General features: G+C 44.1%; 1 protein-coding gene across 2 annotated transcripts in view; it reads left to right on the forward strand.

Moving 5' to 3' along the window:
* The window catches only part of MFAP3L (microfibril associated protein 3 like), a 45,835-nt gene that overhangs the window by 15,786 nt on the left and 2,961 nt on the right, over positions 1–27,088 (forward strand). For both annotated transcript variants that reach the window (XM_063458171.1, XM_063458172.1), the window contains exon 2: positions 11,490–11,840. In XM_063458171.1, the coding sequence (XP_063314241.1) occupies positions 11,570–11,840 (271 nt within the window). In that variant the 5' untranslated portion in view covers positions 11,490–11,569. The remainder of the gene's footprint in view (positions 1–11,489; positions 11,841–27,088) is intronic.

Raw genomic sequence — 27,088 nt, forward strand, 5'->3', positions numbered from 1 at the left:
CACCTAAACATGCATACATCATAGGGTGCGGGCATTGGGCTGCTAGACTAGGATCTGGGGTACATTGACGCTGTGGCAATGTAGAATCATATACTGTAACTAAACCCCCATTACTTTTTGCCTAGGTGAGGTGTTTTTAAATAAAACTATTACATTCTGTGAGCCTTAAAATCACCCCCCAGGGATCAAATGATAACTGTTCCTGGGGGGGCGGAGCCGAGCAGCCAGACTGAACAGACGTGCCGAGACACAGCTCCTGAGCCAAATCGTCTTTTTATGGGGTAAAACCCATGCACTCGGCACGTCCAACTCAAAGTCAGCTCTTAACAAGCGGGGGACACCCAGGCGAATAACCCGATACCAAAAACGAGCAGTTCGACAGCCGGGTTCCCCGATCCACCTACTGAGGCCTGCTGACACACCGCACGGCACCAACATGCGGCCTGCTCACACAGGCAGCACGGGAGAGACGGCCGGTCTCCCACTGCCTTCATATCCGGCTAATTTACAGCTTAGCTCACGTTCCCCCCCCTATGGACCGGTGGGGGTCATCGCAGTCCACATTACACAGAGCCACAAGCTCCCACAAACTCCTGCGATCGCAAGCAACCCGCAACTAGCAATCAAAATGGCGGCCGCCATCCACGCTCCGGGGCCTACACTCCCCAAGTCTCCACAAGTGAGACCAATGAGTGGGATTCCCAATGAGGACAGTATAAAAGCAGCATTTGACCAATTTTGGGAGCAGCTATGGGCCACGCTGGCACAGATCCAAACAGCCGTGCGACAGCCAAGCACCCCCCCTGCCCATAAACCAGCTCTGAAAAGCACCACGGAGCCACTAAACGAGAAGAAGCAGGAGAGCAGAGCAAGGGCTTCCCCCCGACCCTTAGGCTGCAGACCACTCATCAGACACCACCTACCTGGGCCTAGACGTGGGCGGAGGGCCCACACGCAGGGCCCACCGCTGCTCAAACTAAGGAGATACACCTGGGGGGGCAACCTTCAGTCGGCTAGCGTACCACAAGCAGGGGAACAGAGGCGGAGGCCTCATAAAGTGTCCGGACGCAAATCTGACCAGGGGGCGCACTCAGCTCCACACCGCATATCTGACGAGCGGCGGAGTCCACCAACAGTTCCTAAAGCGGCACCTACATCGGCAAAATTGATGAAGCAGCAGAACCACCTGAAGATTGCCACCTACCACAATCCGCTCAACACCCGCTATGAGAATAGCACACAACAAAGAGATCAGGAGCCAAGACAGGGGATGGGGTGAACTCCTAACAAGGTATTGCCTGGGCATTTCAGGGACTACCATGCTTTTACTACACTGACCGATCTGCCCCGGCCCTTACCTGAACTGTCTGTGCCAAATCACCTGCTAATTTGACCTCATTGGACTTCCTTTGCAACCCTGATGGTACCGAAGGGTCGGGGCCTACCCGACCTGAATAGCAAAGCGTAATGCTTAAATGTTATTGTTATTGTTTCACTACACTCACCCCACAATCTACCAGGCACGCCTGCCTACACTTTGTTACTATTGACACTGACTCCTACTACGCTTAGCTAGGCATATTACCTGCTGAATACTCTTAGCCTGCTATCACACTTACATATGTTCACTCACTTAGTGCTTGGGGCACACATGTAAGTTGGAGACAGCCTGCTCACTAGCCCAAGGCTCCTAAGTTATGCTTAACTTTAATGCTGAACGTATGCCCCTAGCCCATAATTAATCCCAGGGGATTATCCCCTCAACGCATAACCTGTAGCTTGCTGCCAAATATATATAACTTGTGGATAGCTTAAATTAACCAGACTTAACTAATCTGATATCACAATTAACCCTAGCCTGTTTTACTCAGTCAGATTATTAATTTGAAATGAACATAATGTTTAATCAGCCTGCTTCCATACCGTTTTTTATGATGTATCCATTTGTTATTTAATGCATAGCTCGCTGATGATCACCGGGACATCTCATCTCCCCTTGTGTATATAGGTGACTTGTTTAGCGACATTTAAACATGAGAGTTGCCTTGTTGACAGCTAATCTTATAGCACACGTATAGTGTTAACTGTTAAAAATTGTATTATCTCTATAGTAGCATAATATCACATACGGTGCCTCCACTTACGTTAAGAGACGACAACAAAAGTCGATAGCAAAGCTGTGTTATTTCACGATGTCCGCCATACATGTATACTCACTAACGGATCCAAGCAATAACCATGCAGATTATAATGTCAAGCTATATTATATGTTTATCTTGTCCACTTAACTCTAAAAATGTGCAATGCCTCCCATGCCATAATGTTATTTATTTCTGTGTGTCATCTGGTTTGCTCCAGCTATTGTGGCAGAGCAAACTTGCCTGTTAATTATTTGCACAAATAAAATAAAGAATTAAAAAAAAAAAAAAAAAGATAACTGTCCCTGCTGAAAAATACTACATGACGGAAATTTTCCATCATGCTTGTCCTTCACTTAAGGAAGTCTGCACTTTTTTAGTGCCATAATGCCCTTCTTTAGAACAGGTACACAAAATTGCATGGTTCACATTCATGGTGAGGTCTTGCCATTCATTTATAAAAAGGCAAAATTATATTTTTGTCCCAGGTATTAATGCCCTTTGTATACATGACAATACCTTGCCGACCTTAACAACTGCTGATTGACATTGCACATTGTTGTCTAGTTAGAGGTCTATAACTGTTACCAAATCATTTTCATGTGTTACTCCCTACTAAATTTGTAGTAAAGAGCATAAATATATATATATATATATATATATATATATATCTCACCAGATGGTAAGTGTTCACCAAATGAAATTTAATATATATAAAATAACATTTCATCTGGTGTTCGGGTGCCCAGTCTCCTTATTTATATTAATCCCTCTGCAGGAAACTAATATCCTGCTCACATTGTATTGCCTTCCCTAGTTCTATGTCATATTGGAAACACGAGCACCTGACTTTCATTTCCTCTTTCAAGATCATTTATAAATAGATTGAATAGAAGTTGTACCAGAACAGATGAATAGTTGTCCCAAAACAGACCCCCGAGGGACAACACTTAACACTTTGTCCAGCTTGAAAATGCACAATTATTGACAACTCTTTGTACTCTATCTGTAAGCCAATATTTTATCCATAAATAAAGATTTTCACCTAGACCAATTTATTTTAATTGACTACTAACTTTATTGTGTAATCATTTTAAACGCCTGGGAAAATTCCAAGTAGATCACATCCACTGCAGCACTTTGATTTACACTATTATATACATTTTCAGAAAATGTAATTCAGTTTGATATGATCTATGTTTCATAAAATCATGCTGATATCTGTTAATTATGTTGTTATTCCAAAGGAATTCCTGACTATCTTTTAATAGCCATTCAATTATTTTCCAATTATTTTAAGCTCACAGGAGTAAACTTTTCAGGGAAAGATTTTGAACTATTTTTGAATATTGGAAACACATCTGCAATTCCTGAAAAGTTAGGTTATTTCCATACTTGGCTCCCTAAGTACTCATGAGTGAATACCATCAAGCCCTGGGGCTTTATTTAGTTTAACTTTCTTTGTTGATGCAGAATCTTGTCTTGAGTAAACCAATCACAATTGATATAAAAGAACACAATTGTGACTTTTTTTTTTTTTGCTCATTGTATCTTTCCTATAATACATATGACAACCTAATGGTGGGGACTAAAGCAATAAAGTGACATATGAATATGATCAGAAAAGTATTCTGTTTGATATACCACGTTTCTGATAAATGTCTATTAATGTCAAATGTTAATCCCCTTTACATTATATTAATTGAAACATAATTCTGACCATAATCTCTTATCAAAAGAGACACAATTAAACTGTGGATTAAACTATTAATTATGAAAAATCTATTATCCATAATTCCTGAAATTTTTTTTTTGTTTTTTAAAAAAAAAAAAAAATTGTCACTGTATTGTAACCAATTATCCTGGAGTATGTCCAGTACAGGACAATGATACCCATTCAAATCCTAGCAGTAACTTTGAACAAAGACGGTTTTATCATGGGACTTTTTCTCCCACAGTCCCCAGTTTGAGGAGCTGCGACGGATCTGCATGTTTTCAAAAACTATTTCTAAAGAAAGGTTTTTGTTTTACTATTTAGGTTTGCTGAATTTGCTTGGATTTCCCATTTTGTTTGGTTATTTGAAGAAAAAAAAAAGAAATTGACTATGATAACGATCTGTGTGTAATTGGCACCTTGATGAAATGTACAGCACAACAAGCAGATGAAGGCTGGCTTGCTGCTTGGTTACGAGTTAATTTTGTTTTCCTGGCATTGTTTCCTTTCTGTAAGTGGGAGGCTGTATATCACCATGCATGGTAATCTGTATGTTAAGTGTCACGCCGCAGGTGGGAAGATGGATAGTATAGAAACAAAAGCAAAATGTGTCCTTGAATTGCTTGGTGAACTATATCCACGTTGACCTATTACTAGAAATGTGACATTTTTATTATGAACTCTTTTGAATTTGATCATATTAGTTAATTGGACTAGTGAATATAAGGCAAACCCGTTCTATATTGTCTGTATCTGTGAGTGTGTATAAACGTATTACTATATTGAGCACTAAATAATTATTTTGATGCGTCTGTTTTTAGTATTTATTTTTTGTTTTTTTGTTTGTTCTTAGACATATTGCTCTGTAGTGTTTTAGTGATTTAGAACTTTTATGAATTGTCAGTCAGTGTGAAGTTTAGAATGATCACAGCTGTCGTAAATCTGGCAGCACACTCCTGATTTGCCAACACTGTCCCTCCTTTTTGAAATCTCTTCCCTGGTGTCCTGCTTTTTGGGAACTTGGTGAAAAGATTTCAAAAAGTAATGCAACTGTGTACCATTAATACGTTTCAACCAATGCATGATATTTCTGTCCACATAGCAGCAATTTATACTCTGACCAGTCCTGGCTGCCGTGTTTGCAAGGAATAGCTACCTATTAAAGCCAAGAGTGCTAAGGTTCAATGCTCCTATTCAGTCTGCTTCTTGTCAATAGGGACGTTCCCACACTCCAGCTCTGACCCACCTGTAATGATCTCATACCTTTTTTTGGGGTTTTTTTTTTTTGTTTTTTTTTAAATATTTATATCGGCTCTAAAGCAGTGGTTACACAATTTGGGAAACCTAGATTTGACTTCCAGTCAGACCACTTTACCAGTAAGTGTCCTTGGTCAAGACACCAAACAATGTATCAAATTTAAAAAGCAACTTAATAGATAAACGCCAGTATCCACTGGTGAATAACTTTTCAAGTTTAGATAATGAGACCGGATATGTATACCATAACCACTGTGTCACTGCAGAAATAACCGCCACCTACGGTTGGAGAGTACAAATATAGGATATCTATTGAAAATCAATAGGAGTTTGCAGGACTCTGTGGAGATGGTTGCAATATAATTACCATAAATAAAATAACCAAATGGTATAACAAATGTATCAGCTGTTTGTATCTATTCTTCCCATATGAGGGCAAGAAGGATGAAAAAAATCAGCTGGAAATAAATAATCTAGTAAAGGTTCCACAATATATGTTGACCAGTACACTTGAAAATGAATAAATTAGGGAAAAATTGCATGTAATCCCACTGTAGTAGAAAACGAATTTTGTCAATTATACTGTGCAGCCGACAGATTGGTTAAAATATGCATGATTTTATTTAACAACAATTAACTGTCAAAGACTCACACATAAAATATAAAAGACATTAAAAGTTCATGGGAGTTCCCAAATATGGAGAGCAACTGCTGTCTGGTTAAAGTTACGAGTGTCCAAAGAGATGTAAAAATCTTTTCTCACCGGCCGGATGAAGTCAGATGTGGACCTCCTCGTGTTATGGACAAACTTGCTGGCAGCCGCGTGCGTTCCACTGCGGCTCCGGTTTGCGTTCCAGCTTGCTCTCCTGGGACTCAGAGTAGAATGCCGCCTCTGGCCTCTGGCCGCCTCTGGCCTCTGGCGGCATTCTACTCTGAGTCCCAGGAGAGCAAGCTGGAACGCAAACCGGAGCCGCAGTGGAACGCACGCGGCTGCCAGCAAGTTTGTCCATAACACGAGGAGGTCCACATCTGACTTCATCCGGCCGGTGAGAAAAGATTTTTACATCTCTTTGGACACTCGTAACTTTAACCAGACAGCAGTTGCTCTCCATATTTGGGAACTCCCATGAACTTTTAATGTCTTTTATATTTTATGTGTGAGTCTTTGACAGTTAATTGTTGTTAAATAAAATCGTGCATATTTTAACCAATCTGTCGGCTGCACAGTATAATTGACAAAATTCGTTTTCTACTACAGTGGGATTACATGCAATTTTTCCCTAATTTATTCATTTTCAAGTGTACTGGTCAACATATATTGTGGAACCTTTACTAGATTATTTATTTCCAGCTGATTTTTTTCATCCTTCTTGCCCTCATATGGGAAGAATAGATACAAACAGCTGATACATTTGTTATACCATTTGGTTATTTTATTTATGGTAATTATATTGCAACCATCTCCACAGAGTCCTGCAAACTCCTATTGATTACCAAACAATGTATATTCACCTACCTTCATAAATTGTAAGCTCATTTGAACAGGGCCTTCTTTACGCCTACATTTTCCATAAAAGTGTTGCGGAACATGTTGGTGCTATTTAAATGCTAATAATGATAAAAATGTTTTATTCTCTCCGCTGAAAATCTGATGCTCTAAATCAAGGTCTTGCTTCATGGCCGTAGAATGAGCTAAATATGAAAACCAATAAAGTCCTGGCACGATCAAAATGGAGAATAAAGAAATCAGATTTACCATGTAATCTGCCCCTGCTGTCAGTGAAAGATAATCTATTTGGGAATATATGTTTTTTTTGTTTTGTTTTTCACAGTTAAACAAAAAACTAAAAATGATTTTTGAGCTTGCTACATTTGGTGTGGTTTTCCACAAAAGTCATACTAATAGAAATCACTCAACTCTGCATAATATCTGTAAGAAGTTACATATTAAAAACTTGCAGCTACTTGAAGCTGAACTCCAACGGGTCAGTTAAGGACATCCTGTATGTTTCAGTAAAAAATAGTTTCCGGATAGGTGGCATGTCTTTCAAGGAATTGCTTGGATCATCCTTAAGTAATCCTGTAAACTCCTTCTTCCCCACTTCCTACCTCTTATGCCAGTCTTGTGAAGGGTTATGAAATTAGGGACCCTATGGTTCTAGAATTTCGACCAAGACTGGAGCATTCAGTGTGTTTTCTCCATGTTGTAGGATTTGCGCTATTTTTAACTATACAGGCTTTCCCTAACACTCAAATAGCAGCTGCTGCTAGTGATCTAACCATTAATTTTAATGCCAAGGAGAGCAGCCCTTTAACATATTTGTATTTAAATCCGTGATTAAAGCCGATGTGTATCCTTGCCTGCATGCAGTGTAACTTTCCCTGAATCCCAAGTTGTCCATATTGGTTTATGTCCTTATGTGTGCATAGATGTGCTGTAGGAAAATCTGAAATACTTTGCCTTCCTTTGAGATCAATAACACCCTCTTAAATAGTCCCACATGGGTAAGCAGATGGGATCATGACTAATTTGCACCAGTCTGCCACAGGCGTGTATTTCCTGGCTGAGCCATAAGTGTTTCATGTTTCATTTGATCTTTTTATTTTACACATTGTGGTACATGTGGTATCTCACTCAGGAGTATACCTATTTTCATTCATTTTAAATGTTTTACTATTTTGTTACTAAGCTAGTATTTATTCAAGTATCCTTTGGAAGCAGGGGCTTCATGAGTTCAACTGACTGTCATTTGTGTGCATTATATAGATACATTCCAAATGATACCAGCAATAACTGGCAGTGTTTGGTTGAGAGAATAACTGATTAATCACTTGATGTGGTTATGGTGCCTAGTGTCCCTTTAACATTAATTTGCACCCACAAAAACACCTGTCCCACCTTGACAGATGTCCCTAAATTTGTTTGGGTTTCCCCCCCCTGTATAATGTATGGAGAGATTGCAGATATTAACTTGACATTTCCAACTTCCAACTAGCCAAGGCAAATTTAAATTTTGCTAAGATAACAGCAGCTGGTAAAATTCAGTGTGCAGCCAAGTCTCCTATTATTCTCTATGGGAGATGTTAAACTCTTAGTTGGCATTGTTGTTAGTAAGAATTGCAGTTGTAATTGCTAAGATTTTCGAGTACGGACATGATTGCTAGTCGCTAACGTTCGCAACACAAATTTTAACAATTAGTTGCTTGTTGGTAAATTTTTACAGACCGCACTGGAAACAAGTCGTTTGCAAGCACCATCATGCATAAATTAAAAATATACCTACCTGAAGGTGACCTTGTCATGCACACGTTTTGTGTATGACACCTCTACAAATTTTCAGTCTAAAGGAAACAAGAATACATATAAAATGTTTAACAAATTAGCAGCAGCCACCATTCTGCTTAAAGTTGCATAGCTGCATATGGTTATTGTGCACAGATTGGAGATAATTTCACATTACCCAGAACTCTCTGTGTATCACTTGAAGTTTCCTGTAGCATTGCCTCTCCTCCTGTTTATGTGCAAGAGTACGCTCACAGAGGGCTTTTTACACAGCTCATTTCCATGGCCAATGCTATTTTTGGAACATAAAGTTCGTTTATTTTTAAATCCTCTTGGCGTAGATGTGTTCCTAAACTTTTCCACAGAACTTTGTTTCTAATTAGACTAAGATATATTTTATGAGGGTAATACATGCACTCTTTTTAATAGCTATGCATCTTGTTTCAGTTACTTTACCCTCAGTGTGCGTTTTAATACTGCAGCCATATTTCCATGTTCATATTTCCATAATACTGAATAGGTTCAGTGTGTTTTTTGTAAATATTTTTTAGTAATTCTTAAATACTCTAGTCATAATCTACTAAACTGGAATTGCAAAGAGTTACAAATACATCGTTAAAGGATCACTATAGTGTCAGGAAAACAAACTTGTTTTCCTGACACTATATAACCTTTCGGTCCCCCCCTCCCTTGGCACTGAAGGGGTTAAAACCCCTTCAGCTACTTACTTTAATCCAGCGCCGGGCTCCCTCGGCGCTGGTGTCCTCTCCTATCCCGCCGACGTCAGCTCCCGAGTGGAGCGGCAAGAGCCGCACGCGCATTCAAAGAGTCCATAGGAAAGCATTTCTCAATGCTTTCTTATTGACTTTCTGCATGCTGAATGCGATTTTTCACATCCAGCGTCGCAGAAGCGCCTCTAGCGGCTGTCAGGAAGACATCCACTAGAGGCTGGATAAACCCTGCAATTTAAACATAGCAGTTTCTCTGAAACTGCTATGTTTACGTCTGAAGGGTTAAAACCTGGGGGACCTGGCACCCAGACCATTTCATTGAGCTGAAGTTGTCTGGGTGACTATAGTGTCCCTTTAAGTAATGTATCCTGAAGATTCTATTTTTTTTTTATTATTATTTGAAAAAACACAACAGGTCTTATGTCTTCGGCCCTCCCATCGTAAGTTGTCAAATCGTTTGCCAAATTTATGATACTTTTTCAATGATAAGGGCATGTTTGTTTGCCTATCTGACTTTCAGGTAGTACATGTGAATGTGCGTATTTGAGCAACTAGCATGTACTCTGAACAAATGTTATTATTTTGGAATTTGAGTCCTAACATACATGGTGGTGAGTCTTTGCACAGCATTTCTAAGCAAAATTCTGCAAACATGGTATAAAATGTGAGTAGTGAAGATCATTTTGTTACACTGATGTCACATCCTATGAGGAAAGGTTTTCACTGCATAAAGCTGTTTATGCAATTTACTTTTCTTCAATTAAAGATTTTTACTTTGTATTTTCTGTCTCTTAAGATTCAGAACTATCAGGCAGCATCAGCACATCTTCTTTACCTGATTTTGTTGCAAATGTTATCTTTTTAACCCCTTAAGGACCAAACTTCTGGAATAAAAGGGATCATGACATGTCACACATGTCATGTGTCCTTAAGGGGTTAAAGCAGTCTTGAGGGTGAGCAAATATTTTCTACACAATGGGTTCTCAACCTGTGGTACATTTCAGAACACACAGTGCATTTCAGTTTGCTACATATGGGGTTGCATATCTAACATTGGCAGATCCGGGAGGGGGAGGGGGGTAGGTGGGAGCAACGGGGCAAGTGTCCCCCCTGAGAAACAACAGTACCTTGCTCTCCCCTGCCAGCCTTGCTGGATGCCTTCAAGGATCAGAGGGGAGATCAGTGATCTCCCTTACCAGTCCGCAGGCACTTTGCCCGCAGCCGTCAGGGGAGGGAGAGAGGACGCAGGAGCTCAGCCTGCAGCTCCTCCGGGTCTTCCCCTCGCTTGCACAGAGCATTGCCGCAGTTACCACAGCAACGCTACAGTTCTCGCGAGAGTGAACATTAGCCCAGCAGTGGCAGACTAGAGTTCACTCTCGCAACTAGGACCACCAGGGCTTTCCCACCATGGATGGCAGGAAATATCTCCCCTCCCTCATCAAAGGTAAGAAGGGAGGGGGAATATAAAAATTATTTTTATTTTTTTAAAACAACGTATATATTTATTTATCTGCCCCCAACCGCAATAACTTCCTACACACAAACACACTGCTCCCCAGTATACACACATACAGCTCCCCAATTTATACACACACACACACTGCCCCCAATACACACACACAAACTGCCCCCCTATACAAACACACCCTCCCTAAATACACACGCTGCCCCCCAATACACACACACCGTCCCTAAATACACACACACACACACACACACACACACACACACACACTGCCCCCCGAATACACACACACACACACACACACACTTTTTTATTTATTTTTTTATTTCATTTTTCATTGCACAAATCTGGCCTGGGAATGTTTGGTCTCTCCAGCAAAGCCTTTATAGTCAGCATAACTTCACGTGTAAGGATATATTTTGATGGTTTGTTTTTTTCCCAAGCAGAGTGTCAAAAACAGGTAGATTAAGCTGAAGGAAGGTCTACGATCAACATTACGTTGTTTTTTTTTTTTTATATATAAATAAAAGCCTTGCCAGAACTTGGGGTTTCCTTTTGTTATTCTGCAATGTTGTACTGAATTCACGGTTTGCCGAGCTGCAGTACTTAAGATTCTAAAAAGAGATGAGTGGTGCTAGCGGAAAAGCGCACACACGCATACATTTGTAATTTTAATTTTTTTTTTTTATACCCAAACCCAACTTTTTTATATATAGGTTTATATAATCGGACCAAGAATTCCATGTATTTGTCTTTGTTGCACACATGTACTAGGTCAACTCAAAATCAAGAAGTTTGATTACCAATGCAATAGTTAGCAGACTTACATTTGTTTTGCTTGTTGATGCTTTCACTGCCTGAAAATCACAGCTGTTTCCTCTTTTTTTAAAATGTTTTTTAGGTTTGATATCCGGAACTGGGATAAAAGCAGCCTGCAATGCTAAATCTTTAAACAGACGGGTGAGGGGATACAAGATCATCATGGCAGACTGTAAAACCTTTTGGCTTTTGCCACTAGCGTTCTTGCTTATCTGTTCCCGCGTAACAACGACACACTCAGAAGATCTTTCAAACCATACATCGAACTCAACAGAGGCACTGTTGGAATGTTTACCTGTGATCACACTGAGAGTAGATCACATCATTGTAAAGGAGGGGAACAGCGTGGTAATTCAGTGCAATATCCAGGGTCATCCAGATCCTCACTTTCAATGGTACAACTCTAATGGACATTTGCTTAAAGAAGAAACTGGTAAGCTATATTATTATGATCATGGAGTCTTAAAATACTAGTACTTACAGCTGGGAATATAGATGTTAAAATACTGTGGTTAAACTTAAATTCGTTAAAGTCTAATCTAAACTAAATTGCGCTTTGCGTTTTCTAGAAAGAATATCCAGTAGTTGGTGAAAACACTTTTTTTCGTGTGTGTGCACCCTTTGTTTCTTTAATCAGGGCAAAGGTTGAAAAAGATTACACGTGAATAAAGGAGCTTGTATTTTATAATATAAAGATATATGGGGATTTATTTTATCACCACCAGACACATGCTATTACCAGCAGCGAGATACTGCTTTGTCAAATGTGGAGAGGATCCCAACTGTATATTCATTAAATGTTTTCATTAAAGTGGGAGTTGCTACCAAACGTATAAATGAGAATATTTAAAGAACGGGAAAGAATGTTGATTTCACCATGTTTTAAGACTGAAATGTCATATTGCAGTACAGCAGGTGGTATGACAATTTGTATAAAATACGTGAAAGTACACTTTAGCTCACGGGCCTTGTTGCATAGCATGAGCACTCCAGGTGTAGGATCAAAGCCCATGGGTAGGGTTCCCTATTCTTGTTGTTTCTGAATGCTACTTCTAAATTCATCTGTCTGTAACCCAAGTATTTCAACTAAAATCCTAAAGAACAACTCTGGCTAATCTATAGCTATAATACCAATACTATATATTTGGTATGTCCATTACAGCTGCACCACCATAGAACATTAAATGTTGTGGGTAATGCTTGCCGTTACAGGTTTGCTAAGCAGGTATTAAAGAACACTGTGCGATCCGGAATTTTATTTAACTGCTGCAATGGGCAGATTTCTAGGCAGATTAAAACATTCTAATCAAGGGCATCTCCTTTACTGGCATTACCCCAAGTCCCTTCCTAGCACCAAACCATCCATTCTACGTACTGTTTCCCCAACTACGTAAAGAGCCTGACATCTGTCTGGGAGTAGCAGACACAATTTTATTAAAGGAGAACTGTCATGCCCAGATTTTATTAATATAATGTTCACCTACTCCTATATTTAACACCTATGTATCTGGGAAATTTAAATGCAGGAATGCACACCTCTTTATTCTGTTAGCATAGAGAAAATCATACAGAGGAGAGTAGAAATGAAACAAATTATCTATTTTGCTCTTTTTATTTGCAATGTTAGACCTATGTTTTACCTTGTCTGTACTGTTTTTTTTTATACACACTGAACAAAATTATAAATGCAACACTCTTGTTTTTGCCCCTATTTTTCATGAGCTGAACTCAAAGATCTAAGACTTGTTCTTTGTACATAAAAGGCCTATTTCTCTCAAATATTGTTCACAAATCTGTGTTAGTGATCACGTCTTCTTTGCCGAGATAATCCATCCACCTCACAGATGTGGCATATCAAGATGCTGATTAGACAACAGGATTATTGCACAGGTGTGCCTTAGACATAGCACAAGTGCTCACTAACATAGATTTAGACAGATTTGTGACCAATATTTGAGAGAAATAGGCCTTTTGTGTACATAGAAAAAGTCTTAGATCTTTGAGTTCCGCTCACGAAAAATAGGGGCAAAAACAAGAGTGTTGCGTTTAGAATTTTGTTCAGTGTAATTTGCTAAATCTTTAATGTGCATTTAAAAGAAAATGAGCTCTTATGAAAGAATGGTTAGCACAAGTGATAGACGTTTTAGTCGTTTTAGTCCGTAATTTATGAAGTGACAGGTCCTCTTTAAATATAACATAAGCCCAGCCTAAACTCAACTGTTAGATTTGAAAATCCTTGAACCACCGACACATCCAAAGTCTCAATACTTCCAAGAGAGTAGAGCAAACTTCCCATTCTATTATACATGCACCAGGCTGGCAACGAACCCCTTCCAACCCTGTTCTATTGACACCTACAATCCTGCATTAAAAATGTCTATGCCAATATGTGCAAGGTGAAAACCATCTCTCCCGTTTGGCACATTTTAGCTCTCAATGTCTGAACACCATGATATCTAGCTTTTTGAAAAATATGAGATTGTAAAATGCAGGCACCTTCTGCACCTTTCACTAGCTCTACTGCTTCTACCACTGCACAACTGGGCCTTGGGTATAAGCTTAAGATTAGTGTGTGATGAGGTTTGGGTCGTAGTTTCTTTCAAAATGGTCCTGAGAAGTTGTATGGCAGAGACAAGGCCAAGATCTTGCTTCCTGCTTGAATTTCATCTTGCAAATGCCTTAGCAAATTCAGGCTTATAGGAACCATTTGCAACCAACGCAGGCTAGTTATACCTAACCAACAAAATTCAAACTCATAAAAAATTATGCATCCCCTTCAGTGATATTGTGGTATCATAGACTGTGTTATTTCCTGATTCCTAGATCATATATTCTCCCTCTGGATATTACACTATTACTATATATAAACAAATCCATACAAGTAAACTCTGTCATTGCTGACTGTTATAGACCAGGAAACTCAGAGGTAAGTGACACTAGCTGTAGTCAAAAGCATTTTTCCCTAGCATATAGCAGTAGTACAGTTGGGACATTCTACTTTCAGTTGGGCAAGTAGCCCCTGTAATAAAATATTCAAATTATTTGACAAAACCTTCTCCATTGTACCTTAAACAACGGAACCTACCCAACAGTAGTCAGTTCTTACTAGTCCCGCATGTGGGGCCTCTCCAGCAGGTCCAGTTTGGTGAAGACCACTGGCTGTTACTTTTGTTTCCCCAGATAAGATGGACAAATCAGACCTACTATAAAGCTAATTGCATCCTGCAAAACTAAAGCCTATATTGAATGTGCAACCCCTCTGCCTGACAGTTGTAAAAAGAAGATTTATAATCCATGATCAGCAAAATACTTCGGGAAAACTAAGGAGATTCTTAGACTTTTCTTAATTGGTTTCAGGAGAATCTCTCCCAAAACTGCGAAATTTAAAGAAAGCGCTGTTAAATCCAGAGATTCTACATCTGTCCAGGACAGATCTACTAAAGGAAAGACTACAGGCTTTCTTCACCTTCTGATTTGTCATCAGGTGAATTAAACAAGTTTATTAAATAAGTTCTGGCTGTCATGGATAAATGAAAGACTCTGGAGGAAAAAGAGAGAGGCTTCCCTGTGCATCCAAGATCCTTGAGTCTCATCAACCGAGAATTAAAAATCCAGAGGGGAAAAAAGCCTTTATTTCAATGTGTTTCAAACTAATTTTCAAATTACAAGATTCTGAAAACTGGAAAGAACTGCCAAAAGTGTATGTGCAAGGAGCACAGTTATCTAAAAAAAAAAAAAAAAACACAATTCCCATTGAGAAAGTGTCAGTCTCAAGGATCACGTGGACAAATGAGCAGAGACCTCTTGCAGGAGAATATCCCAAGCTGCAGCCTTCCACAGTAAGGCCCTTATTGCTGGAGCATCAGTAGCAAGAGCTCAGAGTGTCTAGTTACAATCTCCTGAAAATTTGTCTCCTAGATGGATCAGTCAAATAATTATCATATGCTTAGGAATAGCAGACATGACAGACCAGAAATTGACAGCTCAGAACATAGGTTTATCATCGGTGGCCAGGCGTGAGATCTGGCTGAAATCTTGGACTGCAGATACAGCTTCCAAAGTCGCTTTGTGCGTACTTCCCTTTGAAAGGTAAAAACTTTATTGTTCTCCTCTGTAAGAACTATAGCAGATGTCCAACACTAAAAAAGTTTTCACTCATGGTAAGAGATGTAAATTAAACAGAAAGTTCTTGCCCCATAGCCAAAGATCATACATATAATATACCGTATATACTTGACATATGCACCGTCGTTATTCGGCAGGTGCTATTTTAGTTTACCTTAAATAAAACACTGACACCGAATTTATCTGTTGGATTATAACGTCCACAGCTTTATTAATTATTAAATATATAAATAAATAAATTAACAATTTAGGGTCATTGTCCAGCTAACATTATATTACTATCCCCCCGCACAATACCCCTGACAATGACCCTATCTTTTGAACAATAATTAACATTCACTTAACATATAACCAGAAACACACGGCCTACCAGAGAGGCCCCAAAACCATCTGTTAACTGTAGGGGTGTACCCAGACACCCCTACCCCCTAGGTTCGTAGCCACCGAAGAGCTTGAACCTACCAACATCTAATCCATCTGGCCTACTCCAGCCTAGGCCTTGGCCTGTCCATTCCCAATTCCAGCTAACTCCTGGCTTTAACACGCCCTGTTCCCGCCGCTGTGACCAAACGGGATCAAAACTCAACTATAGGGAGGGAGGGTGGGACAAGTGACAGGTCAGTGCAATTCAGATTAACTGGCTCCTCACTTAAGATGGCCGCCTATTTACACTACCTGACTCCTCCCCTACTTAGCCCCGCCCTGAACATCCCATACCTTTCCACCTGCCTACTTCCTGGCCTTGTCAAGGCCCACTCCCCTGTTTCACTGTTCCATGGGCTTCATGACATATGCACCGTCGTTATTCGGCAGGTGCTATTTTAGTTTACCTTAAATAAAACACTGACACCGAATTTATCTGTTGGATTATAACGTCCACAGCTTTATTAATTATTAAATATATAAATAAATAAATTAACAATTTAGGGTCATTGTCCAGCTAACATTATATTACAATACCCCTGACAATGACCCTATCTTTTGAACAATAATTAACATTCACTTAACATATAACCAGAAACACACGGCCTACCAGAGAGGCCCCAAAACCATCTGTTAACTGTAGGGGTGTACCCAGACACCCCTACCCCCTAGGTTCGTAGCCACCGAAGAGCTTGAACCTACCAACATCTAATCCATCTGGCCTACTCCAGCCTAGGCCTTGGCCTGTCCATTCCCAATTCCAGCTAACTCCTGGCTTTAACACGCCCTGTTCCGCCATAGCACATGACTTGATCCCTTAAGGACATGTGCGCCCCCCACCACCCTGAAACAGGGCCAAGCTAATCCCTTCCTGAAAGCCTAGATTGAGCAAGTCACAACCCACGTCTGACAAGTGTACCCCGTCTCTCCTAAAATAGCCCGGCAGCATGTCCTCCAGTTCCCTATGCCGAACTACAATACCCCCCACTGGCCGCACAAAACTCGCCATTGCCCTGTTAACCTTGCCCCTGCATCGAGCCACTGCAGCTGGATCCCTGGCGTGCCGCCACGTGAAACGGGGGACCATTTCCGACCACACCACCACCACGCCAGGGACCAGGTCCAACAGCCGATCCACATCTCTCTTCATCCGTCTAACCAACTCCCTTTGCGGAATCAGACCCAAATCATTCCCACCCCCGTGTAATAAAACTATGTCTGGAGCAGACCCTCCGGCCAACCTGCTAAACAACGAACTACTGAGGCTTTGCCAGCTAAACCCCCTAAAGCCAAACCAAGAAATCGACACTTCTCCTTGAGTAAAACCCAGCTGTGCTCCACTTCTCCGAACAGCAGCCCTCTTCTGAGCCCAATAGACATACGAGTGGCCCCAGATCCACACTCTCCATCCTGCAAAGAAAAACACGTTAATACCAAACAGATGGATTCCACTTCCATCACAGCATCACACTGCCCTGCTCACACCAGCCTATCTGGTCTAACGTATGATCTAAAACGCAAGGATTCCCACCTCCCTATGCGTTTAATCCTCTCGTCCCCCAGTCCCAGCCGTGCGGCCTCAGTTGCCGCCCCAATTCTAAAGGAGTGAGTCCCAAATTGCCCCGGCTCTAGGCCCAGCTTACTTACCCCCATCTTAAACACCCTCGCGAACTGGAAGCGCGACAGGGCCGAGCCGTCCTGGTGCACCAAGAAGCAACCATCACCCCCCGGGCGCAATGCCCGGTACTCCGACCCCTTTTCAACTGGGCACACCCCTGACCCAGGCAACCCGAACAGCACCACTGTGCAACCTTTACCAAAAATGTCCGTCTTCGAACGGCGTAAATGAATTTGCACCCTGTCCTCGCGAACCTCCACATCTGTGAGCTGAAGACCCCCAAGGCCCCTCTTGTTTGCGCTTACCAACTCCCCGATCCGAAAAGCCCCGAAAAAGGCCCACACAAAAGCCACCGTGAACAACGACACCTCGAATGTGGAGCTGCAAATACCCGGAAGAACGCCCACCAGCTCCCGCAACAATTCAAAGGACACTGGTCTACGCGAGTCTACCGTTTTCTTCCCCCTCTTGAATCCCTTCACTGCCTGACGGACCAGGAAGTGTTTGGTATCATCAACCCAGCCATTGAACTTAAACAGGAAAGCCAAGGCAGAGAGATGCCTATCCACCATGGCAGGCGACGCCTGAGCCGCGAACAATCGACAGAGCAACCACAAAAGTGCATCCAAGCGTTGCCCCTCCGTGGGGGCGCTACTCACCTGAGCCACCGTCTCGTCCCACAGTTTCCAAACCTTTACGTAGGCCGCCCACGTGCTCGGCGCCAGTGACCTCCTCACACAGTCTCCAAGCAGGCCGTCCCGAGTTGCCACATCACACCCGGGCACTCCTGACCCTGGGCCAGCGCGTCCGGCGCAGCCTCCCGGAAGCGTTCCCACTGAAAACGAGACAGTGAGTCAGCCACCACGTTCTGGAGCCCCGGTATGTGCCTAGCCCTGAACACTATGTTGAATGACATACAACTAAGCACTAACTGTCGAAGCAGGCGTACTACCGGGGGCGACGAGGCGGTCAAGCTATTGATCGCTTGCACTACCGCCATGTTATCGGAGTAGAATACCACCTTTTTGTCAGCCAACTCCGTACCCCAGAGTACCACCGCTACAACGATGGGAAACAACTCCAAGAACGCCAAGTTCTTAATCAGAGGACTCACCTTCCACGGTCCCGGCCACGCCTCCGCGCACCACTTGCCTGCCAAGTAGGCCCCAAAACCAATACTGCCGGAAGCGTCTGTAAACAACTTCATTGCGGCCGACGACACCGTCGGTTCCCGAAAGAACACTGTCCCGTTAAAGTTGCCCAAAAACTGTTCCCAAACCCCCAAATCGTCCTTCATCTCGGCCGACACCCGAATGTAGTGCGACGGCCGCCGCACCCCACTTGTTGCTTGCGCCAACCTCCGGCAAAATATCCTCCCCATGGGGATCACCCTGCACGCAAAATTAAGGCTCCCCACGAGGGACTGGAGCCCCCGCAAGGTCACCTTCCTCGCCCTCTTGACCACGTCCACTAGCTGTCGCAGATGCCGCAGCTTATCCCTAGGCAGCCTGCATTCCCCGAGCTCCGAATCAATTTCGAGACCCAAGAAGCTAAGGCACGTGGTGGGGCCCACCGTCTTGTCCCCCGCCAACGGCACCCCAAAGGTATGCGCCACCCGCTGAAAAACCCTCAGTACCTGAGCACACCGCTCAGAGTCCCGTGGGCCGACACACAGAAAATCATCCAAGTAGTGCACTACAGCACCCCCGGCCGATTCTGTGTGCACCACCCATTCCAAGAAGGTACTAAACCTCTCGAAGTAAGCACAAGAGATGGAACAACCCATAGGCAGACACAAGTCCACGAATATTGCACCCTCAAAGTGGCACCCCAACAGGTGGTGACAGTCCGGGTGTATGGGCAGCAGCCGAAAAGCCGCCTCCACGTCCACCTTGGCCATCAGCGCCCCACGCCCCGCTCTCCTAACCAGCTCGACGGCTTTGTCGAATGACGTGTAGGAGACCGAGCATAGGTCGGCGTCGATGTCATCATTCACCGAAGACCCTTTCGGGTGCGATAAATGATGAATCAGACGGAACTTTCCCTCTTCCTTCTTGGGGACCACCCCCAATGGTGACAACCTCAGATTCGCCAAGGGCGGGGCCGGAAATGGCCCTGCCATCCTCCCCGCTTGCACCTCCTTGGCCAATTTCTCCCGCACTACCCCCGGGTGTTCCCTGACCGACCTGAGGTTCTCACAAGGTGCCCCCGGCCCCGTGGCTTTGAAGGGAATTTTGAAACCCTCGGCAAAGCCCGCCCGAAGGAATTCTGCCACGGCTTGATCAGCGTATTGTCTTAGCCAAGGCAACATCGCGCCTACCTTCACTGGTGACACCCCCAGCGGGAGCTGTGGGAGCGGCCGCTCCCGTTGCTCCTCCCCCTGCGGCCGACTTACCTTTCTTGAAGCACCTGTTGACCCCGTGGTTCCCGCCGCACCCTGAGCATTCATGCCGGAATCTACAAGCGGATCCCCACTTACACTGTCCTTCGTTGAAGGCCCAGCAGGTACCTTTCTTTTGACCTGCCGCCACCGCCCCCCCGGGAGCGGTGCCGGCAGTCCCTGGAAAGGGCGCGTTCTTTTGCGCCATCATTAACCGCATCCAAAGCGGCAGGTCCATTTGGTCCCAGCGCATGGAAGGGTTGGCCGCCAATCGCTGACGGAACTGCTCATCATACCTCCACCATGCCAACCCTCCATAGGTGCGGTATGCGTCCCCGATTCCGTCCAAGTAACAAAACAACTGAGAGCCGCACTCCGGCCGCTTCTCCCCAATAACACTGGCCAAAATGCAAAAAGCTCGCAGCCAGTTGCCGAAGGTCTTCGGTATCTTGCGATACCTCCGCCTTTTCTCCTCCTCCTCCTTCTTGGCGTCCTTCTTGTCCTCCTCTTTTAAATCTAAGAATTCCTCCAGGGGAAGAAGGGAAAATATTTCCACGAATTCCCCTTTCGCAATCTTTTCCTTCACCTCCCCTTTCAAATGGCAACCTAACGGCCCCGCGAAGGACACATGTACATTCTGACGTGCCGCTTCCGTAATGTCCCCCCCGTCACATCGAATACCCCGTCCCCCACCGATGATCCGTCAGGCTTATCAGTGGGCCGCGTTTCCTCCCTAGTACCACCTGTCACTCCTGAGGATACCCCCACCAACCCCGACCCACTGCCTTCACCTGCTGACCAAACCCTATCGAACCTAAGCGGCTCCCTATCCTCTGACCATGAATCTATAAATGACTTCAAACAATGTATGAATGTCCCCGGGTGTGGTGTAGAGGAAGACTCACCGCTGATGCCCCTGGCCGCCGCAGGCCGCGGGGTTGCTGTCCCTCCATCCGCCATTTCTGACACTGGAGCTCCCAATAGACGCCGACTCCTGCCCGCCTGGTCCCGCCTCGGAACCGCTGGTGAGTTACTCCGCGACCTGTAAGGAGAAGACATCCTGGGTAGTCTGCCCGAGTAGCTCCCTACCCGCCCTTCCTCCCTACGCTCTTCTCCGACTGCCCTGGATCCTCTCCACTGCTCCTTCCGACCTCCCTTGCTGAGTGCTCCCTGAAGCTCCTCTCTGAAGATCTCGATGCACTGTGCCTTCTGCTCCGCCTCCCTTCCTCTGACCTGGACCTCCTTCTCCTCTCCCTGACGCTGAACCTGGACTCACTGCGGCCTAGCCGTGAATGGCTCCTGTCCCTGCTGTCCCGTCCTCCCGACCAGCTCCTGTCACTGCTGCACCTGGCGCTGCTGCTGCGCCGCTGGCCGCCCTGGCCCTTTACAGCCGCATCCCTGTCACTAGGCCGTACCTGAGGGCAGCCGGATGGGCCCCCCCGCTCTATACTGCCACCCCTTGCTCCCCGGTATCGTGCTGAAACCACAGGCTCTCCCACAGCCGCTGCGCCTGGCCCCCCACCGGCCGCCCCGTCTGACTCTGCCCTAGCCCCTAAGGATAAGCCGCTTATCGCCTTCCTAGCTCCAGAAACCCTCTGAGCCGCCCGACCCGCTCCGCTGTCCTCTACTCCTAGTCCACTGATCTCAGTCCTGGCCCTCCCTCCGGCCGCCCCTTCGGATCCCTTGCTGGCCTGGTCTCCCCGCACTGCCTGGCGGACCGCTGGTGCTGTAGTAACCCGACTAGCATTCCCACTTTGCCCCTCAGTGATACCGCTGGAGGTTGACTCACCGGGACGCTCAGTCCGTTGCCCACTGGCCGCGTGGGTGAAGCCATCCGCAGCCGCATGGTCCGCTGGTGTCGTAGCAGTCCCGTTTCCTGCTGTCCCGCCGGCCGCCATTACGCGGGGCGCCTTCTGACCTCGTGGCCTCCGTTTTGCGCCCGCAGTCGCCTGCCCGGCGGGCCCGCCCGAAGGCGCCTGCCGCATTCCCTCCTCCGCCGCTGTACTCGGTCCGGCCTCCGACCTGCCGACCGCTGAAGGGCTCCTCCGCCGCCGGGCCGCAGGGGCCTCCCCCGGGCTCAACCTCTGTGGCGGCCTGGTCCTCCGCGCCGACCTCCTCTCCGGTCCCTCCGCGTGGGTGGCAGCAGCCCCGATCTGATCATGCAGCCACGCCAGCCCTCTATCACGAACCGCCGCCCGAACTCCGTCCAGAATCTCCTCTAGGGACGCCATTACCTGCAGAGGGAGAAAAAGAAAAAGAACTCCGCCGACCAGCCACAAGTGACAGGTCAGTGCAATTCAGATTAACTGGCTCCTCACTTAAGATGGCCGCCTATTTACACTACCTGACTCCTCCCCTACTTAGCCCCGCCCTGAACATCCCATACCTTTCCACCTGCCTACTTCCTGGCCTTGTCAAGGCCCACTCCCCTGTTTCACTGTTCCATGGGCTTCAAGAGTATAAGTCGAGTTTTTCAGCACATTTTTTGTGCTGAAAAACCCCAACTCAACTTATACTCGAGTCACTGTCTGTATTATGGCAATTTATATTGCCATAATACAGACGGGGCTGTGGGGGCTGCAGAGAGCTCTTACTTACCTCTCCTGCAGCTCCTGTCAGCTCCCTCCTCCTCCACGCCGGTCCGGTCAGCACCTCTGTCAGCTCCCAGTGTAAGTCTCGCGAGAGCCGCGGGGTCATAGTGCGGCTCTCGCGAGACTTACAGTGGGAGCTGAGAGGGGAGCTGACCGGACCGGCGCGGAGGAGGAGGGAGCTGACAGGAGCTGCAGGAGAGGTAAGCGCTCTCTGCCAGCCCCCCTCCACTGAACTGCCAATGCCACTGGACCACCAGGGAGTGAGAGCCCCCCTCCCTGCCATGTATCAAGCAAGGAGGGGGGACGAAAAAAAAAATAAAAAATATATATATATATATATATATATATATAAAACATGGGGGATGGTTGCACTCACCTGAACATGCTTAAATGGGGTGCTGCTGGGGGCCATATTATACAATAAACAATACACAAGATACAGCACACTCTCCTATCTACTAAACAGCAACTTCAGTGTAGACAGATTTTATTAGTTTTTAAAAGTTTTTTTAAAAACACCTAATCTAGGACAATTCCTTCCATCCAGTCATAGATTTAAAGAATGTGAACACATCTAATATCAAAGATTCCGGATAGAGATGATCTTATCAATTACCCATATGTTACGCAGAGGGGACTATTTGACCACCTAAATTTTTTATTTCAAGAATCACAAAGAAATTTGGTCAGCAATGGATAGATCTCAATGCAACAAGACTAAATGGGAAATTACCAACATTTACTTCTCTATTCTGGATAGATCAGCCAGATTGTTTAGACAGTCTCTCTCTAATCTGGGATAACAGCCTGGCCTATATTTTTCTTCCATTCGCTTTGATTCCTTGTATCTTACAGAAAGTAAGATCAGACAAAGCAACAGTGATGGCCATCATTCCTTACTGGACAAATCAAAGTTGGCTCTCAGAACTGAAACAGATGGCTGCGCAAGATGTCTTTCCTCTTGTGGAACCGATGGTGGGAAAATCAGGAACATCCAATGGAAACATAGTGAAGGCATAGCTACTGCAAGGTTAATCCTCTGGAATCAATGGGTAGAGGAACATATGCTGGATCTCCTGCTCAATTCAACCATAAGGTCTTCTAAGATTTACTTGAGGATCTGTAACTCTAGTATGGTGCAAAGACCATAACTGCTTCAGTTTATCACCTTATATTTAAGTTATTCTTGGTCTTCTTCAAGACGGTTTCTCTGCAGATTTCAGGCTGGCTACCTTGAAAGTGTAAGTATCCGCTCTTTTCTCATTTTGGATTTTGCCACATTCTGCTTAGATATTATTTGTTAAAGCCATATTGCTTCAGCAGCCACGATGGAAGTCTTCTTTTTTTTTTTTTTTTTCTTTTGACATCGGATATTTCTCTGGTGCTCCACTCCCTTTGTGATTCTCCTTTTGAACCACTGAATGATGTCTCCTCAAGAGATTATCTTTGAAGATTGCTTTCCTGGTGGCGATTACGTCTTCTAGAAGAGTTGGTGAGCTTCAAGCGTTTTCTTGCTCTTCAGATTTTACTATTTTCCATCAAGATAAAGTAGTGCTTCATCACAAACCATGCTTTTTAATTGAGGTGCTTTCTAAAACCAACATTGGGGCCTGGAGATTGAATGCTGATGACTAGTTGAGGTAAGTATCGGATAATTTTTTTGCCCATTTTCAGGGTACTTATAAGGGTAAAGAAGCTTTCATGACAACAATTGCTAGATGGTTGACAGAGAGACCCATCAAGATGGCCTATGAAGCTGCTGGTCAATATACCACCACATATAAAGGCTCATTCCACTTCCGCTATTGCCACCTCTCAGACAGCAAAGGCATTCATTATTACAGAGGATATTCTACCACTTAAAAGAACATCCCTCCTGTACTGCCGCTATACAAAAGAAAAAAGTATTTACTGTAGGTAGAATTTCTGTTTTTGTGCCACTTACTGCTGGTGGCTGTTTAATAATTAATCCCACAATTGCCCTTCAAGTATTTTACCTGTAATTAGAGCTGACCTCTTGGAATTGTCAAGGTCAGCATTGTTGATCTGGAATTCCCCATCTTTTATTGTATTGTAGTAAAAGGACAATAATTCTCTGCCAGATTAGGACTGTAAGAAAATTTGTAGAATTATGATCTTGCTGCAGCTGGGAAACAACCAGAGCAGAAGTCTGGGCACACTGAGGTTGTTCAAAAGCAGTCTTCAATTGAAGCAACCACAAAAGAAAAAGACCGAGATTCCAGTGTTAAATTAGTCCCTATTTTGCATGCAGTGTGTGCATACTGCATGCACAACAAGGAAGGCTCTCTCTCCTTCCAGATTTTCCAATTCGTAAATCACACAGCCTGCTTTACTAAACAATGCATTTGATTGTGTAGACTAGTGGTAGTCAACCTTTTTCTACCTACCGCCCACTAATGCATCTTTCTTGATGGAAAAAATTCCTTACCGCCCACCAGTTTTCACGCAAGTGCAGAATATTTTTCAGAAAGGAGGGTGTTTTAAATAAAATGAATATACGTACATTTATCTTTTTATTTCTACTTTATGCATGTTTGTAATGTTGTTAACTTTATAAAGTTTAATGAGAGAACAATAAAGTAAATTGAAATTACCTTTACTAGTGATTAATGAGATCCTTGAGGTTGATGCTGCGAGACTAAATATTTGATATCTGGTTTGATTTTCGTAAGGAACAAATGAAGGTCTCCTCTTTCGGTGATATTCAGACGACTTCTCTGTTTGCTCGTAATATGATTTCTCATCTGTGCATCAGCTCCCCTCCTCAATTCCCCTCCCCACCTTTTTTTTTTCTTCTTCCTTTTTTCTGTTTTTTTTTTTTTTTTAACCTTCCTTATAGCAATGCCCAGTAGGAAGGCTGAGCTAGGCAGCCCACTTACTATTATTAGCCAACAACAATTCTCTTCTTTTCCTTTTTATTTTCATTCTCCTTTTTTACAAGTACTCTACTCCTTCTTTCTCCTATTCTACAAGTACTCTACTCCTTCTTTCTCCTATTCTACAAGTACTCTACTCCTTCTTTCTCCTTTTTACAAATACTCTTTTTCTTTCTTCTATTTTTTACAAGTACTCTGCTCACAGGCAAACATATGTGTGCGCGCACACACACACACACTCACACACACAGACACATACACTTACAGACACACTCACAGGCAAACATGCGCACACACACACACTTAGACTCACACATACACTTACAGACTCACACACACATATATTTACAGACACACATACACATATTCTTCCAGACACATACACACAAATTAATCTTAAATGTCCACCAACCCTCCCTACCCGGAGAGCTGGTGTGGATCTGTACTAGGGGGCTAGTGGGGCTTCACTTCAGCAGACGGCAGAGTTCAAATCCGAGGGGGCTCTAACCTCTCTGCTCCCTTGCGGGCTGTCTACTGATGCCGCGGGAGCCGGAATATGAAATCAGAAAACATCGCGCGAGTGAGCAGAGCAGAGCGGTTAGAGCTCCCTCGCCGCGTCTGATCTTACCACTGCCGCACGCCATGCCGGGGGTCCAGAAGGTGGCCTGGCAGGAGGGAGCACTTCCCTCCTGCCGGTCACTGAAATCTTGTGCCCGCATAGCCACTCCCGCCCGCCTGCCCAAAAGGAGAAATCCTCAAAGAAAAGAGGATTTAGCCACTGAAATCCCGACCAGGTTGACAACCCATGGTGTAGACACTGATACAAGTTGCGCTATGGCTGTTGAACTGTTCCAATCATTCTGTGTGATGACAACACTGGTCTTTGGGGGTAAACTACTGATCTGATAAACGTCTGCTGGACAGGGGATGGTAAGATAAGATCCTTATCCTTAGACTAGAAAATAGACCATAGACCCCTACTTGACACTGTTGTGGGAGAGGTCTGCTTGCAATACACTGATTACACTTTAAAGGTAACTTTTTTTTTTTCTCAATATTTTTTAGTTATTTATAATGCATTAAAGGGACACTATAGGCACCCAGACCACTTCAGCTCATTGAAGTAGTCTGGGTGCAGTGTCCCAGGCCCGTTAACCTTGCAATTGTAATTACTGCAGTTTTTGATAAACTGCAATAATTACCTTGCAAGGTTAAATCAACCTCTAGTGGCAGTCTTCCGGGTTCCGAACTTCTAGTGCGCTAAATGACTACACCTTTGCATTAGGACATCCAGCGTTACCCAAAACCCGATAGGAAAGCATTATACTTAATGTGATCACGGCGCTCTCAGTGCATGGGCATTGGTGCCCCCCTTGCACCGGCTGACTTTGTCAGTGAAGTAGTGGAGCCTGAACCAGCGCTGAGGTACATCAGTGCTGGTATCAGGTAAGTTATACAGGGATAGGGGGGGGAAGAGGCAGAGAGGAAGGGGAGCACTATAGGTAACTAGTGCTAGGAACACAACTTTGCTTTTTCAGCACTGTAGTTTCCCTTTAAACATATATTGCCACATTTTAAGTAGACAATCCCTATAAATTATTAAAGAAAGTGTATATTTCATTTATTTACATAATGCACAAATTGGGA

This window comes from Pelobates fuscus, chromosome 6 (assembly GCF_036172605.1).
Source record: "Pelobates fuscus isolate aPelFus1 chromosome 6, aPelFus1.pri, whole genome shotgun sequence".
In the NCBI taxonomy this organism is placed as follows: Eukaryota; Metazoa; Chordata; class Amphibia; order Anura; family Pelobatidae; genus Pelobates; species Pelobates fuscus.